Source organism: Gymnodraco acuticeps, unplaced genomic scaffold (assembly GCF_902827175.1).
Source record: "Gymnodraco acuticeps unplaced genomic scaffold, fGymAcu1.1, whole genome shotgun sequence".
NCBI classification, from domain to species: domain Eukaryota; kingdom Metazoa; phylum Chordata; class Actinopteri; order Perciformes; family Bathydraconidae; genus Gymnodraco; species Gymnodraco acuticeps.
Window position 1 is genome coordinate 455,370 of NW_022991451.1, and position 13,110 is coordinate 468,479.

General features: G+C 43.6%; 1 protein-coding gene across 1 annotated transcript in view; it reads right to left on the reverse strand.

Moving 5' to 3' along the window:
* ascc3 (activating signal cointegrator 1 complex subunit 3) overlaps positions 1 to 13,110 on the reverse strand; it is a gene marked incomplete in the record, with an annotated part of 191,770 nt that overhangs the window by 30,781 nt on the left and 147,879 nt on the right. Inside the window, 12 exon segments of the mRNA XM_034196559.1 lie at positions 1,224 to 1,361; positions 4,186 to 4,328; positions 4,947 to 4,998; positions 5,000 to 5,049; positions 5,052 to 5,067; positions 7,730 to 7,765; positions 7,768 to 7,877; positions 8,795 to 8,839; positions 8,842 to 8,960; positions 9,278 to 9,364; positions 9,547 to 9,560; positions 10,121 to 10,395. Of these exon segments, the coding sequence (XP_034052450.1) occupies positions 1,224 to 1,361; positions 4,186 to 4,328; positions 4,947 to 4,998; positions 5,000 to 5,049; positions 5,052 to 5,067; positions 7,730 to 7,765; positions 7,768 to 7,877; positions 8,795 to 8,839; positions 8,842 to 8,960; positions 9,278 to 9,364; positions 9,547 to 9,560; positions 10,121 to 10,395 (1,085 nt within the window).

The following is a 13,110-nucleotide window of genomic DNA, read 5'->3' on the forward strand; positions in this document are numbered from 1 at the left end:
GAGGTGTGTGTACAGCAGTGATGGGGATGTGTGTACAGCAGTGATGGGGATGTGTGTACAGCAGTGATGGAGGTGTGTGTACAGCAGTGATGGGGATGTGTGTACAGCAGTGATGGGGATGTGTGTACAGCAGTGATGGAGGTGTGTGTACAGTAGTGATGGAGGTGTGTGTACAGCAGTGATGGGGATGTGTGTACAGCAGTGATGGAGGTGTGTGTACAGCAGTGATGGAGGTGTGTGTACAGTAGTGATGGAGGTGTGTGTACAGCAGTGATGGGAGTGTGTGTACAGCAGTGATGGAGGTGTGTGTACAGCAGTGATGGAGGTGTGTGTACAGCAGTGATGGAGGTGTGTGTACAGCAGTGATGGAGGTGTGTGTACAGTAGTGATGGAGGTGTGTGTACAGCAGTGATGGGGATGTGTGTACAGCAGTGATGGGGATGTGTGTACAGCAGTGATGGAGGTGTGTGTACAGCAGTGATGGGGATGTGTGTACAGCAGTGATGGGGATGTGTGTACAGCAGTGATGGAGGTGTGTGTACAGCAGTGATGGAGGTGTGTGTACAGTAGTGATGGAGGTGTGTGTACAGCAGTGATGGGGATGTGTGTACAGCAGTGATGGAGGTGTGTGTACAGCAGTGATGGAGGTGTGTGTACAGTAGTGATGGAGGTGTGTGTACAGCAGTGATGGGGATGTGTGTACAGCAGTGATGGGGATGTGTGTACAGCAGTGATGGGGATGTGTGTACAGCAGTGATGGGGATGTGTGTACAGCAGTGATGGGGATGTGTGTACAGCAGTGATGGGGATGTGTGTACAGCAGTGATGGAGGTGTGTATACAGCAGTGATGGAGGTGTGTGTACAGTAGTGATGGAGGTGTGTGTACAGCAGTGATGGGGGTGTGTGTACAGCAGTGATGGAGGTGTGTGTACAGCAGTGATGGAGGTGTGTGTACAGCAGTGATGGAGGTGTGTGTACAGTAGTGATGGAGGTGTGTGTACAGCAGTGATGGGGATGTGTGTACAGCAGTGATGGAGGTGTGTGTACAGCAGTGATGGAGGTGTGTATACAGTAGTGATGGAGGTGTGTGTGCAGTGGCGATGGAGGTGTGTGTACAGCAGTGATGGAGGTGTGTGTACAGCAGTGATGGGGATGTGTGTACAGCAGTGATGGAGGTGTGTGTACAGCAGTGATGGAGGTGTGTGTACAGTGGGAGGCCTACCTGGATCTTGCAGTTGACGAACAGCTCCTCCACGGTCTTCCTGTCCCTCTCATGCAGGCCTGCATGATGCATGCCGATCCCGAAGGCCAGCGTCAGCTTCAGGTTGGAATCCCTCACTGTGGCAATGATCGCCTCAATCTACAGACAACGAGCACACACTTTGATTCAACAGACATACACACAGCCAATGAGAAACTGACTGAGAGAAGGTGCAATGTACAGTGACACAGGGACAGGGCTGAGGGAAACTCCAGGTCTGAAAAGTGAAGGCAACGTGGAAGTCTGGTTGTATATAAGTCTATGAGAAAAGGACCCTGCCCCTCACTTGATTAATCAATCAATATCTTGGTTTCTTCTTTTCTAAGATTGTTCTGTTGTCTTACATAATACACTTCAGTAAAAAACATCTTATTGATATTTAGTTTCCCTTGTAATCCAAAAGTTACTGAAAGTAGTAATCAGGTTACATTTATTTTATATTTTGATACTCAGATTAAGTTCCTTGCATTTGTTACAGGTAGCTAGTATTTGTAACACAATACATTTTTAAAGCCTCCCAACCCTGGATATGAGAGTAAGAAAATGGAAGAGTAGAGATATTCCCCGAGGAAAAGAGCTGGGGTTTGTGGCAGAGGAAGAAAGAGCTGTCAGGTCGGGGGGGGTTTTCGAGGCAGTGGGTGCCCCCCGCGGAGAGTTAAGCAGCTCTGTCCAGAGGCCTGTCAGTCAAGCAGCAGGGCGCAGAGCTGCTACACGGCCCAGCGCAGAGAAGCAGTGGGCGGCAGCATGTGTCAGCGGAACACGCGCACACACACACACCCACACCCACACCCACACCCACACACACACACACACACACACACACACACACACACACACACACACACACACACACACACACACACACACACACACACACACACACACACACACACACACACACACACACACCACACACACACACACACCACACACACACACACACACACACACACACACACACACAGGGGTATAAGACGGCACATTTGCTCCGAGCCAGTGCATCTGCAGGGTTCCATATGTAGCATTTTTAAACTTGGATAAATCAAAGTAGTGATAACGCTGCATGTATACCTATAGTGACCAGAGGAGGGAATGATTGGATTGATTGTCAGGTAGGGATTTCCCTGAGTTTATACCAAATAATAGCATTATAAAATGAGGCATTGTTTCCTAACCCTGTATGGAGATATAAACAATGGTCCTTTGTGCCACAACAAATATGGATGAGCCTGAACACAGCTCAGTGATGCTTTGCCATGTTGTTTGTTTATGGAAATCACAGTATTCCTGACTCAAAAATGCTGATTATATATTAAAAGTCTCCATGAAGCACATCCTCTTGAAACTAACTTAAACTAAATGTAGACGCATTAAACAGTGGTTAACATACACTTTAAGATCTATGTGTTTTTCAGGAAAAATGGTCACCATCAATATGCTGCAACTTTTTAACCGTGTATACTTTCAGCTCAATAAAACGTCTTAAAGATGTTCATTATACACAAAGTATATAAACAAAGCATCAGTTTGCCAAGGAGAATGTCCAATATGTTATGTGCAAAGTTAACATTTTGGCCTGACGATAGCTGGTTTTCATGGCAATTGGCTTTGGGATTTTCTTCTTTTGTAACATGTGGTTAACTTGTCTTCATGGTGAAGTCAGAGCAAAGGTCATGTGGTTAACACAATCAAATTAAATCAGAAGTATGGTTTTGAACAAAATATTTGCCAAAAAGATGAGCCAACCAAGCACATTGCTTTTTCCTCTCTCCGGCATCAGCCTTTTCAACTTGCCTTCAGAATAGCTCCTTGCTCTGCAGTATATTTACCTTGCAATAAGTGTTGTTTAAACTATAATGTGACAATGATATACAAATTATTTGTTTTTGTAGGGACCCGGAAGTTAGAATCGCTGGGGCTCCCTCTGCCAAAAGCCTGGGGATTGGAGTGGACACACATTTATGATACTAACATGTTTTGCTTAGCAGAAAAATAATAATTTTACGTCGAAGTGAAAAAAAGGTTACGTTATTTGGGTTAACCACGGATCTTGTTTAAGGTGTCTAACCAAAAAAAAAGTGCTTAAAATGCTTTTTAGATAGAGGAGGAAAATCCTGTAGAACTTTACTACGCACTTTAACAAACCCATGTGACTGTAAAGCCACTACAAAGTTCTCTCATGAGAGGTTCATACGGTCCACGCTCCATCACGCCTGCATATCTCAGTGTTGTAATAATAATAGCAAACTTTTCAAATGTGAACCCAGAGGGGCTATTTGCTCCAATCTTGAACTGATCCCAACGTATGCACAGACAATATAATGGAGGATGACACAGGCTTTTCCGGCACAAGTTGGGTTGAATTCCATCTGTGATTACACTTAAACCACCACTTACACAGAGAAACCGAGCGTCAGCACAATTCAGCAAAGGGGGGGCAATGGAGTGCTTCCACAGAAATAAAGACACATGAGAAATGAAGGGAATGCATGAGACAGACACATGTGGTTATATTTGCACATATTTTTCTGATTGTCTCAGTTGTCTACGTCCCCAGATCTGATGTTGTTTACCAGAACTTAAAGTTGCCTACATGTGTAAATGTGTCAGAATAAAGATGGTAAATGTGAATGTATTTTCTAAGCTCCTTTTGTTAAGAATGGTAAACATTCTCTCTAACAGTTCGTTTTCTAAATATCAGAAATGCTTTCTTGTTTCTATGTTTCGGTGGGTTACGATATATTGAAGAATGAATGGATGCCTGCTGGAATCTACCTCCTTATGTTTCAGTATGCTATCGTGCACCTCACCTTACACACACTGACCCTCTTCATGGATGATGACTGTTCCAATCTACTGTGTTCCATTTCATTTGCATAACTACAGTGATTGTGTGTTGGACCCTGTGAGAGAGTGAGCGTACCTCTCTCTCGTCCTGGTGCAGCCACTGTTTGGGGTTGTCCTCTGTGGCCAGGTAGGCGATCAGGTCCAGGGCGGTCAGTCGGGTTTGCCGTCGGGAGGAGACAAAGATCAGCACTGGTTTGGCTGGGGAGTGGCTGCGTATCGCTGCAAAGACACAAGTTTCAATATGCATTATTACTTTTCACTGCTTCAGAAACTGTTTTATATTATTGTGTGTGCTTTGATGCAAGTGTTTCCAACAATCTGGGTTAGGATAAGAAATGTTCCTTCTTTCTGTCAACAAAAACCAGTGAAAGACTCTTTCTGACTTCTCTACCCTGTCTGTGGTACTCAGCGCTAGGCCCATTAGTTCTTTAATTTGGCTGAAGGAAAACTGAAGATGGATCAAAATGTGGTATAAATTACTTTTAGAAAATCTGAACAATTGTTTTTTTTTTTAAAAGCCTACTTTTTCATAATAACGTTAGCTTAGCAGGAATGATTAAATAGCTCTTTAAATAGATTGAATTAGTACTTTTTGGATCCCAAATTGGAACATTGTTTTGTTACAGAAGCATGTTACCAAGGCATTTCACATGAGTTAATAAAATAAATAAATAAACAGTGAATATAAACCTAAAACAGTGGAAAGACATATCTAAAGATAACTTGTATCGAAGCAGCAGTGACTTTATGTAACTCCAGCTCAATGAGAAACCTGTTACAAATGGAACGAACATCTGACATAAAGCATGTGTGAAGGAGGTGTACATGGAGCTGCACCTTGGAAGGTAGGCTTGTTCATGCTGGCCATGCGAGGGCAGTAGTGTTGCCCCCGGGAAACCATGGATGTGAACTTCCAGCGGTACAGGGCGAACAGATGGCGGAAGTTAAACAAACCCACCTGTTACAGAGAAGAAAGGGAGAGAGGGGGGGGGAGAAAAAAGGAAAGAAAAGGGAGAAGAGATTTAATGTGAGCAGCTGGCAACATGGAGCCCATCTGGCTGTAATGTAAACTGTCTGTCACTGTCACTGAGGGCCGGAGCACTGCTGGACCCCGCTGCGCTGGTTAACCCTTCATGTGTGTGCTCACTGTGTGATCAGGAGGCAGTGTGTGAACACAACTCAAAGAGTGCTACAGGATGTTGTCAGAGTAAGATGCATTATTTGGTGTGTTTACAGTGGTGCAGCGTGTTTTTGTAAGAGGAAGTTAGCATCACAAAGGCTCCCTGGACAAAAAGCAAATGGGATTTCTCCATTGGATTTAGGATTATTACAGAAAATAAGCTCTGTGGAAAATGCACATTTATTATACATACACATTTTCTTCAGCCAGATAAACTCCATATATAAACACCACTTTTATAATAATTGAAGAATCAATGCAAACATCAGACAAATAAATAGCTATAGTTTAAACAACTTAGCTAACTGTGATGATCACTACATCAAGGTCACATGACTTAAAGTCACCTCCACTAAGCTAAGGGCAGGGGAATACATTTAGTTTAGCAGGACATCTCCACATATTAACACCAGAAATAAAATGCTAACGTAGGCCTTCGACAAACTACATCACGGCTGTGCGTCACCAACGCTAAGCTAAATACGGCTAATAATCGACGTGATTGTGTTTAGTAATACAGCAACCGTAATGTAGTATCTCCTAAGATTGTGTTAACCACACCTTATTTTGGGTTCAAAAACCCATTGACTACCAGAAGAAGAGAAGTGCTAAACTGCTAACTCATTTTCAAATTCAGGACTCATTCCTGCACCACTCTATAGTGTTGGGGGCAGCTGATAATGATTTGAGCCCAACAGCAGCCAGCAGGCAGATGTATGGAGGACAAGAAGCCCAACCTGCTTCACTGACACAGGGTGTTTGTCAATCTCGAGGACGCTTGCTTGGTAGCACATATCTTCCGAGTCACTTGCTTCAGAAGCGAGGCAAGAATCCTTCCTGGCATTTGGAAAACGAAGAGTGGAATAGGCGAGCAAGCATATGAGAGGCCCCGCCTTACATTTTCCGCCACAGATTTGGGGAAATTGGTCCGTGCGCAAAGCATTGTGGGGATTTTAAGACCGCGGAGTCTACACATGTGCAGCCTCGAAATGTCTCCAAACGAAGTACGCCGGGCTCGGTAGAATTCCAAGTATGCTGGACAGTGGAACAGTCCTTCGGCGGCACTCGATGACGTAGCATGCTTGAAATAGTGGCTCTGGAGCAGCTTTACTCGACATTGAGAAACACCCCCTGTCTCCACAGCTCTGTCAACAGAGACGAGGTTTGGAAACGTGTCTTTGATGATGCGTTATGACTGATCCCTACAGGGTATATGATGTTGTGACTGCACAGAAGCAAAAAAAGAGAAAGGTTGTAATCGTAAGAATAATTAGTAAACATGTTAGGATGGTAGCAGCGTTTTGTGAGATACATGTGTCTGACACATTGTACCGTATCAAATATAAACTTAAAAAATAAAACATAGAAACGCTCTCATAATGTATGGTATCCAAAACATGCGGTATGTTTAACATGGACTTGAATTGACATGTGTCCATCATGTCAAGCAGACTGGTGGGTCCAACAGACATTCTCAGGACATCTTACCTTAAAAATAATAATAACAAACTGTTTTTACATTTATTCTGACTACTACTGTCTTTATCATTTTGAATAGTCATTTCTTAAAATAACTTAGACAAAAAGGAACATATAGTATGCTTCAATCTTAAAGGTGGGGTAGGTAATTCACTTCAGAAAACACTTTGTTATATTCCATGGAATGCTCTTAATGTCCCGATAGCAATGAATATATTAAATGCTTTGACAATAAATACATTAAAAATTAATCTCTGGAAGCCGTAGCGCTGTAAAAAGCACGACCAATCATCTGAGCCGGCCCAGCTAAAATAACTGGATGGCCTAACTGCCTGTCAGCCTTCCATCTGCGCACAAGCTTATCTCGTGCCCTCATTGGTCATGTGCGCGTTCGTGTGTGTTGGAGGAGGGGCTCTGTGAGGAAGTCTGAAGGAAGAGGCATATTTTTTCCGGTTGTGTACTTTCAAATTCTAGCGCACTCGAGCTGGTTTCTCCATTCTTACCGACCCTACATTTAAGATACTAGCCAAAGCAAAGATAAAGGGTGCCAACATAACCCAAGAGGAAGCAGCATGGGAAACCTCAGTATGGAATCATATCAGTGTCATCCTTTCAATAAGTCTTGCTTTTTGTATCATGTTGTTGTTCATCCAGTCATTCCTGATGATTAGAACTTAAGCATGTCATCAGACGCAGCCTGCAGGAGATTATAGAGATCAACTATCAACCAAAAGCATATTTTTATCCTAATTGCTGTTATTATATAAAGTCACTCAGATATGAAGAGGCAGGAAACAATGGACCATAACCAATACAGCGCTGCACACACACACTGTGGGTTTCTGTTGGCCAGTACACAGCCATCTACACTATCCCTCAGCTTTATGAACATGATCCCTCCATCTAACCAAAGATCAATGTGGTGTGTGCGTCGTGAGGGTGTGTGTTGAGTGGGTCTGACCTGTCCGATGCCCAGCCAGTCGGCCAGATCTCGAGCGTATGGGCCAGAGCCGTGGACAGACCCACCACTCGGACTCTCTTAGACGTGTGAGAGGAGATGAAGTTGGTCCTGGACACAATCACCTCCAACACTGGACCTCTGTCCTCCCCTGTCAAAACCACACAATGGTAAGTCAGAGTGTACATTAAAGACATGTTGGTACCGTCCCTTACACTGGAAGGTGTTTCTGGTCTTGGACGCCTTCTGGAAATATGTTGGTGTAAACACTGCTAACTCAGGCATAATAGTTGCAGTGGTTAGTTCTGGGTTTCTCTGTGTGCAGTTTGTTTCCTCCGGCTTCCTCACACAGCCCAAAGACAGGTTAGGTTAACTAGGTTAACTGGTGACTCTTAGAGAGGTCATCTTTTCTCTATTAGAATTCTATTGGAACCAATAGAATAACTGAATCTCTTCTTCTCTCCTTTCCTCGTCTCTTTCCCCTCATCTTGTTCCCGCTCCTCTATCTCTTTTTATTTGTTGTTTTAAATTAAATGTATTTCTTCTTATGTCGAAAGTATTAGGCGGCTTCTTATTTTCTGTAAATGACGTTTAGTAAGGGTAAAAGGGCAACACAAGTTTTCTTTTTAAATATACATTATATTTAAAATGTAATATAATTCAAATATTATCTCATATAATACTATATAATTCTATATATATATATATATATATCATTATAATTGTTTATATTTTATTATAATTAATATATCATTTTATATATTATATTAAATGTTATCTATTATAAATATATAATAAATATTCACCTTCAACAGTTAAACAACTTAATATTATTAGTAATTTACCACAAAAAGTAAAAATAAATAATATGAGGAAATAAAGCTAATTCCAATGAGCTGTATCCGTTTACTGCAGCTCTGTCAAAGTCACGTTTCCTGCAGCAGTTTGGGCCAAATTAAACATTCCATAACAAAATGAAAGAATTGGGCTAAATGAAAAGCTCTAAACCTTCCAAAGAGCTCCCTTCAAGCTGTTTGACCGACAGAACAGATTCCTCCTCCCTCTTACCCAGCAGGTGGATCTCATCGATGATGAGGATGGCCACTTTCTGACATAGCTTCTGTTCTGCCAGCTCCTGCTCACTCCGTCCCATTTCTCCGGAGTGGTGACGATGAGGTCAGCCTGTGATATAGCTCTCATGTCGGGGGTCACGTCCCCTGTCAGCTCCACCACTCTACACACACATAAGATCAGGAAACACATGAGGCCTGCTCTTTTCTCTCATTATTACATTACCAAGTGATTTATTCCGTTGTATCCAACAATGCAATCTACACACAAGACTCTTCATGACTTCTTAAGCTGTACGACGTCAGTTCATGCAGCTGTAATCCTCATGACTAACGTAAATGCATTCATTCAAGATTCAAAGGTTTTAATGTCATAAGCACATAAGCTACAGTGTAGAAATGGCAATGAAATGTTATGACCCCGAGCTCCTCCAACATGCAACATAATTATATAATAAAATACAAAAAAACCATCACTCACTTCTTCCCCAGTTGCTCCTCAATCCTGACCCTCCAGTCCTCGATCCTCTCTCTCACCAGGGCCTTCATGGGGGGCGATGTACACCACCTGGCCACACAGAGATAATAAACAGTCATTCAATGGAAACACAGGTAGGTTTTTCCTCTGGTTGACGAATATAATAAAACAACATCCCAACAATACATTTGCATGTTGGAGGCATCTCAAGCAGCACTCCTGTGGAGGCAACAGTGAACGAAGTGCCGCCTTAACATGACACCAAACCTTGCTTTTGAAAGGTTTTCTAATGAATGCAAACAATAAAAGAACGTGTTAATATCGAGGTCAGGAAATCCACGTCAGATACAACTCCTATGTTGGCCAAATACCAAACAGTTATTTTCTCTGTGAACAAATATAAATGCAATCACTGCACAGAGTAGATGTTAAAGCTGCCATTGTTTTTTTGACCTCAAGTAAGACTATTGAGCCAAAAGCGTGTCCCTGTTTAGCTTCTGGAGCAATGCACATTCATGAGGTATGTAGGAGGTGTATGTAAAAAAAAAATGTGGGTTACAAATATTGAGATTACTCATAAAGAAATGAATGTCCTCATCACTGTATGTTACAGACAGTACCATACACTCACTACATGAAAACACTGATCATTTGCAATGTAAATTCCTAACAGGACACATGATCACCTATAGTGCTCCACAGCTGTGGATCTCCATGGAGATAGGAAATTGTCTTCATATTTAGTTTACCACATTTGTGTTAAGGATTTAAATAGATTTTAGTCTTGTGTGCTGCACTTCTCAGTTCTTATGTAAAGATTTTCAATGCTCAACATAAAAGAAAGACAGCAACAAGTCCCCCCTCCCTCACAGGAAAGGCCCCTTTAATGTAACCATGAAGCACACAGAGCCGGTCAGACCTTAGCGCCGGGATACTGGCTGAAGACCCCTGAACATGGCCATCTCTGCAGCGATGGTCTTTCCCGGAGCCCGTTGGCGCCCCCCAGCAGGACGTTGGTGTTCGGTGTGGTACAGCGTGTGGAAGATCTGCGTCTGGATGGGGTTTGAAGTGAGTGAACTTGAACAGGCTCTCAAACTCCGGGTTACACATAGCCGTCACCGTGAGAGGCTGGCAGGTTCCAGCAGCTCTGAGGGGGGGAGAGAGGGTCAATCAGGGGCTAGTTGTCTACATCTTTCAATGTTTATTACAAGCGAATAGTGGGGTACATCTGAAAACTCTAAAAGTAGAAAATGTTTCGAACTGAGGTTTGGAAAATATACATTTAGTCACTCAAAATAGGATTAAAACTAAAACAGTGAGTCTCTATTTCAGAGGTATAAAAGCCAGGGATCAGATGTATCGTAATATTTTCAGGAAAAAACAAAAAGCCCCTTACGTCACATGATGTTTTCTACCCAAGCATGATAAAACAACATGCCAGCTATGACAGAGTATGTGATTTAACAGCCTCAATATGAGGACCGTGACAGACAGACATCAGGGGAGCAGGAAACATATTGGCCTGGAGCGGAGGGTTCAAGTATCAGCGGCTCAGAGAATGTGAATGTTTGCAATATTGTTTATCACTGTTCGTGATAGGAAATAAAACTGTCATGTACACACGAGAATAAACTGTTGATGAAGTGCCAGCCACTCCAGATCTAATTAAAAGAAAGAAAATAGGGTCATAACAATAACAAGCCATTGTTTATCTGTAACAGTCGGTTTGCTGCTGAGCCGGGTGTGAACATTGGCTTTATCAGAGAATAAACACAGCTGCGGGGAAGAGACAGGGTCGGGTGATGATGCTGCACTCAAGTCTTATCAGATAGATGGTTGATATAGACATTTTTTTTCTTTTTTCTTAAGTGCAAGAGGTCCTGTCATTTCTGATCAAGCTGTCAAACTTAGCAGGTTTTAAAAACATGTGAGACAAGAGACAGGAAAGAGAATTGTGATTTGATCAGCGCTGTCTAGTTTGACGGTTTGGACCAACATCCTCAGCACTGACTGACACTGAAGGCTTCTCAATTCTCTCATTTCCCCTCCTCGACTCCTCGGTCCTCCGGTAGTGACCCGGCAATGAATTTCAGCACGCCATTTTGAAGGACATCTCATTTCTCTAAATGCACATCGAGGATCGAGCGCAGAGGAGGCTCTCTGGAGGAGCTCTAATCGAGGAGACACTGACGGCTCCTCCGCGGATGTATTTCCGGCAACAGAGATGTTTCAAAGAGTCGCGACGCACGGCCGGACTGATCTCAGCCAATGACAGCTCTGCATGCAATGTGGTACAGTGTGTAGGTGTGTGTGGTACAGTGTGTAGGTGTGTGTGGTACAGTGTGTAGGTGTGTGTGGTACAGTGTGTAGGTGTGTGTGGTACAGTGTGTAGGTGTGTGTTGTACAGTGTGTGTGTGCGTGGTACAGTGTGTGTGGTACAGTGTATAGGTGCGTGTTGTACAGTGTGTATGTGTGTGTTGTACAGTGTGTAGGTGCGTGTGGTACAGTGTGTGTGGTACAGTGTATAGGTGCGTGTTGTACAGTGTGTGTGTGTGTGTGGTACAGTGTGTAGGTGCGTGTGGTACAGTGTGTAGGTGTGTGTGGTACAGTGTGTGTGTGTGTGTGGTACAGTGTATAGGTGCGTGTTGTACAGTGTGTGTATGTGTGTGGTACAGTGTGTAGGTGTGTGTTGTACAGTGTGTAGGTGCGTGTGGTACAGTGTGTGTGGTACAGTGTGTGTGGTACAGTGTGTGTGTGTGTGGTACAGTGTATAGGTACGTGTTGTACAGTGTGTGTATGTGTGTGGTACAGTGTGTAGGTGCGTGTGGTACAGTGTGTAGGTGCGTGTGGTACAGTGTGTGTGGTACAGTGTGTGTGGTACAGTGTGTGTGGTACAGTGTATAGGTACGTGTTGTACAGTGTGTGTGGTACAGTGTGTGTGGTACAGTGTATAGGTGCGTGTGGTACAGTGTGTATGTGTGTGGTACAGTGTGTGTGGTACAGTGTGTGTGGTACAGTGTATAGGTGCGTGTGGTACAGTGTGTATGTGTGTGGTACAGTGTGTAGGTGCGTGTGGTACAGTGTGTGTGGTACAGTGTGTGTGGTACAGTGTATAGGTGCGTGTGGTACAGTGTGTAGGTGCGTGTGGTACAGTGTGTGTGGTACAGTGTGTGTGGTACAGTGTGTAGGTGCGTGTGGTACAGTGTGTGTGGTACAGTGTGTAGGTGCGTGTTGTACAGTGTGTATGTGTGTGGTACAGTGTGTAGGTGCGTGTGGTACAGTGTGTGTGGTACAGTGTGTGTGGTACAGTGTGTAGGTGCGTGTGGTACAGTGTGTGTGGTACAGTGTGTAGGTGCGTGTGGTACAGTGTGTGTGGTACAGTGTGTAGGTGCGTGTGGTACAGTGTGTAGGTGCGTGTGGTACAGTGTGTGTGGTACAGTGTGTGTGGTACAGTGTGTAGGTGCGTGTTGTACAGTGTGTAGGTGCGGTTTTGTACAGTGTGTAGGTGCGTGTGGTACAGTGTGTGTGGTACAGTGTGTGTGGTACAGTGTGTAGGTGCGTGTTGTACAGTGTATAGGTGCGTGTTGTACAGTGTGTATGTGTGTGTTGTACAGTGTGTGTATGTGTGTGGTACAGTGTGTGTATGTGTGTTGTACAGTGTGTGTATGTGTGTGGTACAGTGTGTAGGTGCGTGTGGTACAGTGTGTATGTGTGTGTTGTACAGTGTGTGTGTGTGTGTGTGTGGTACAGTGTGTAGGTGCATGTTGTACAGTGTGTGTGTGTGTGTGTTACAGTGTGTAGGTGTATGTTGTACAGTGTGTAGGTACGTGTGGTAC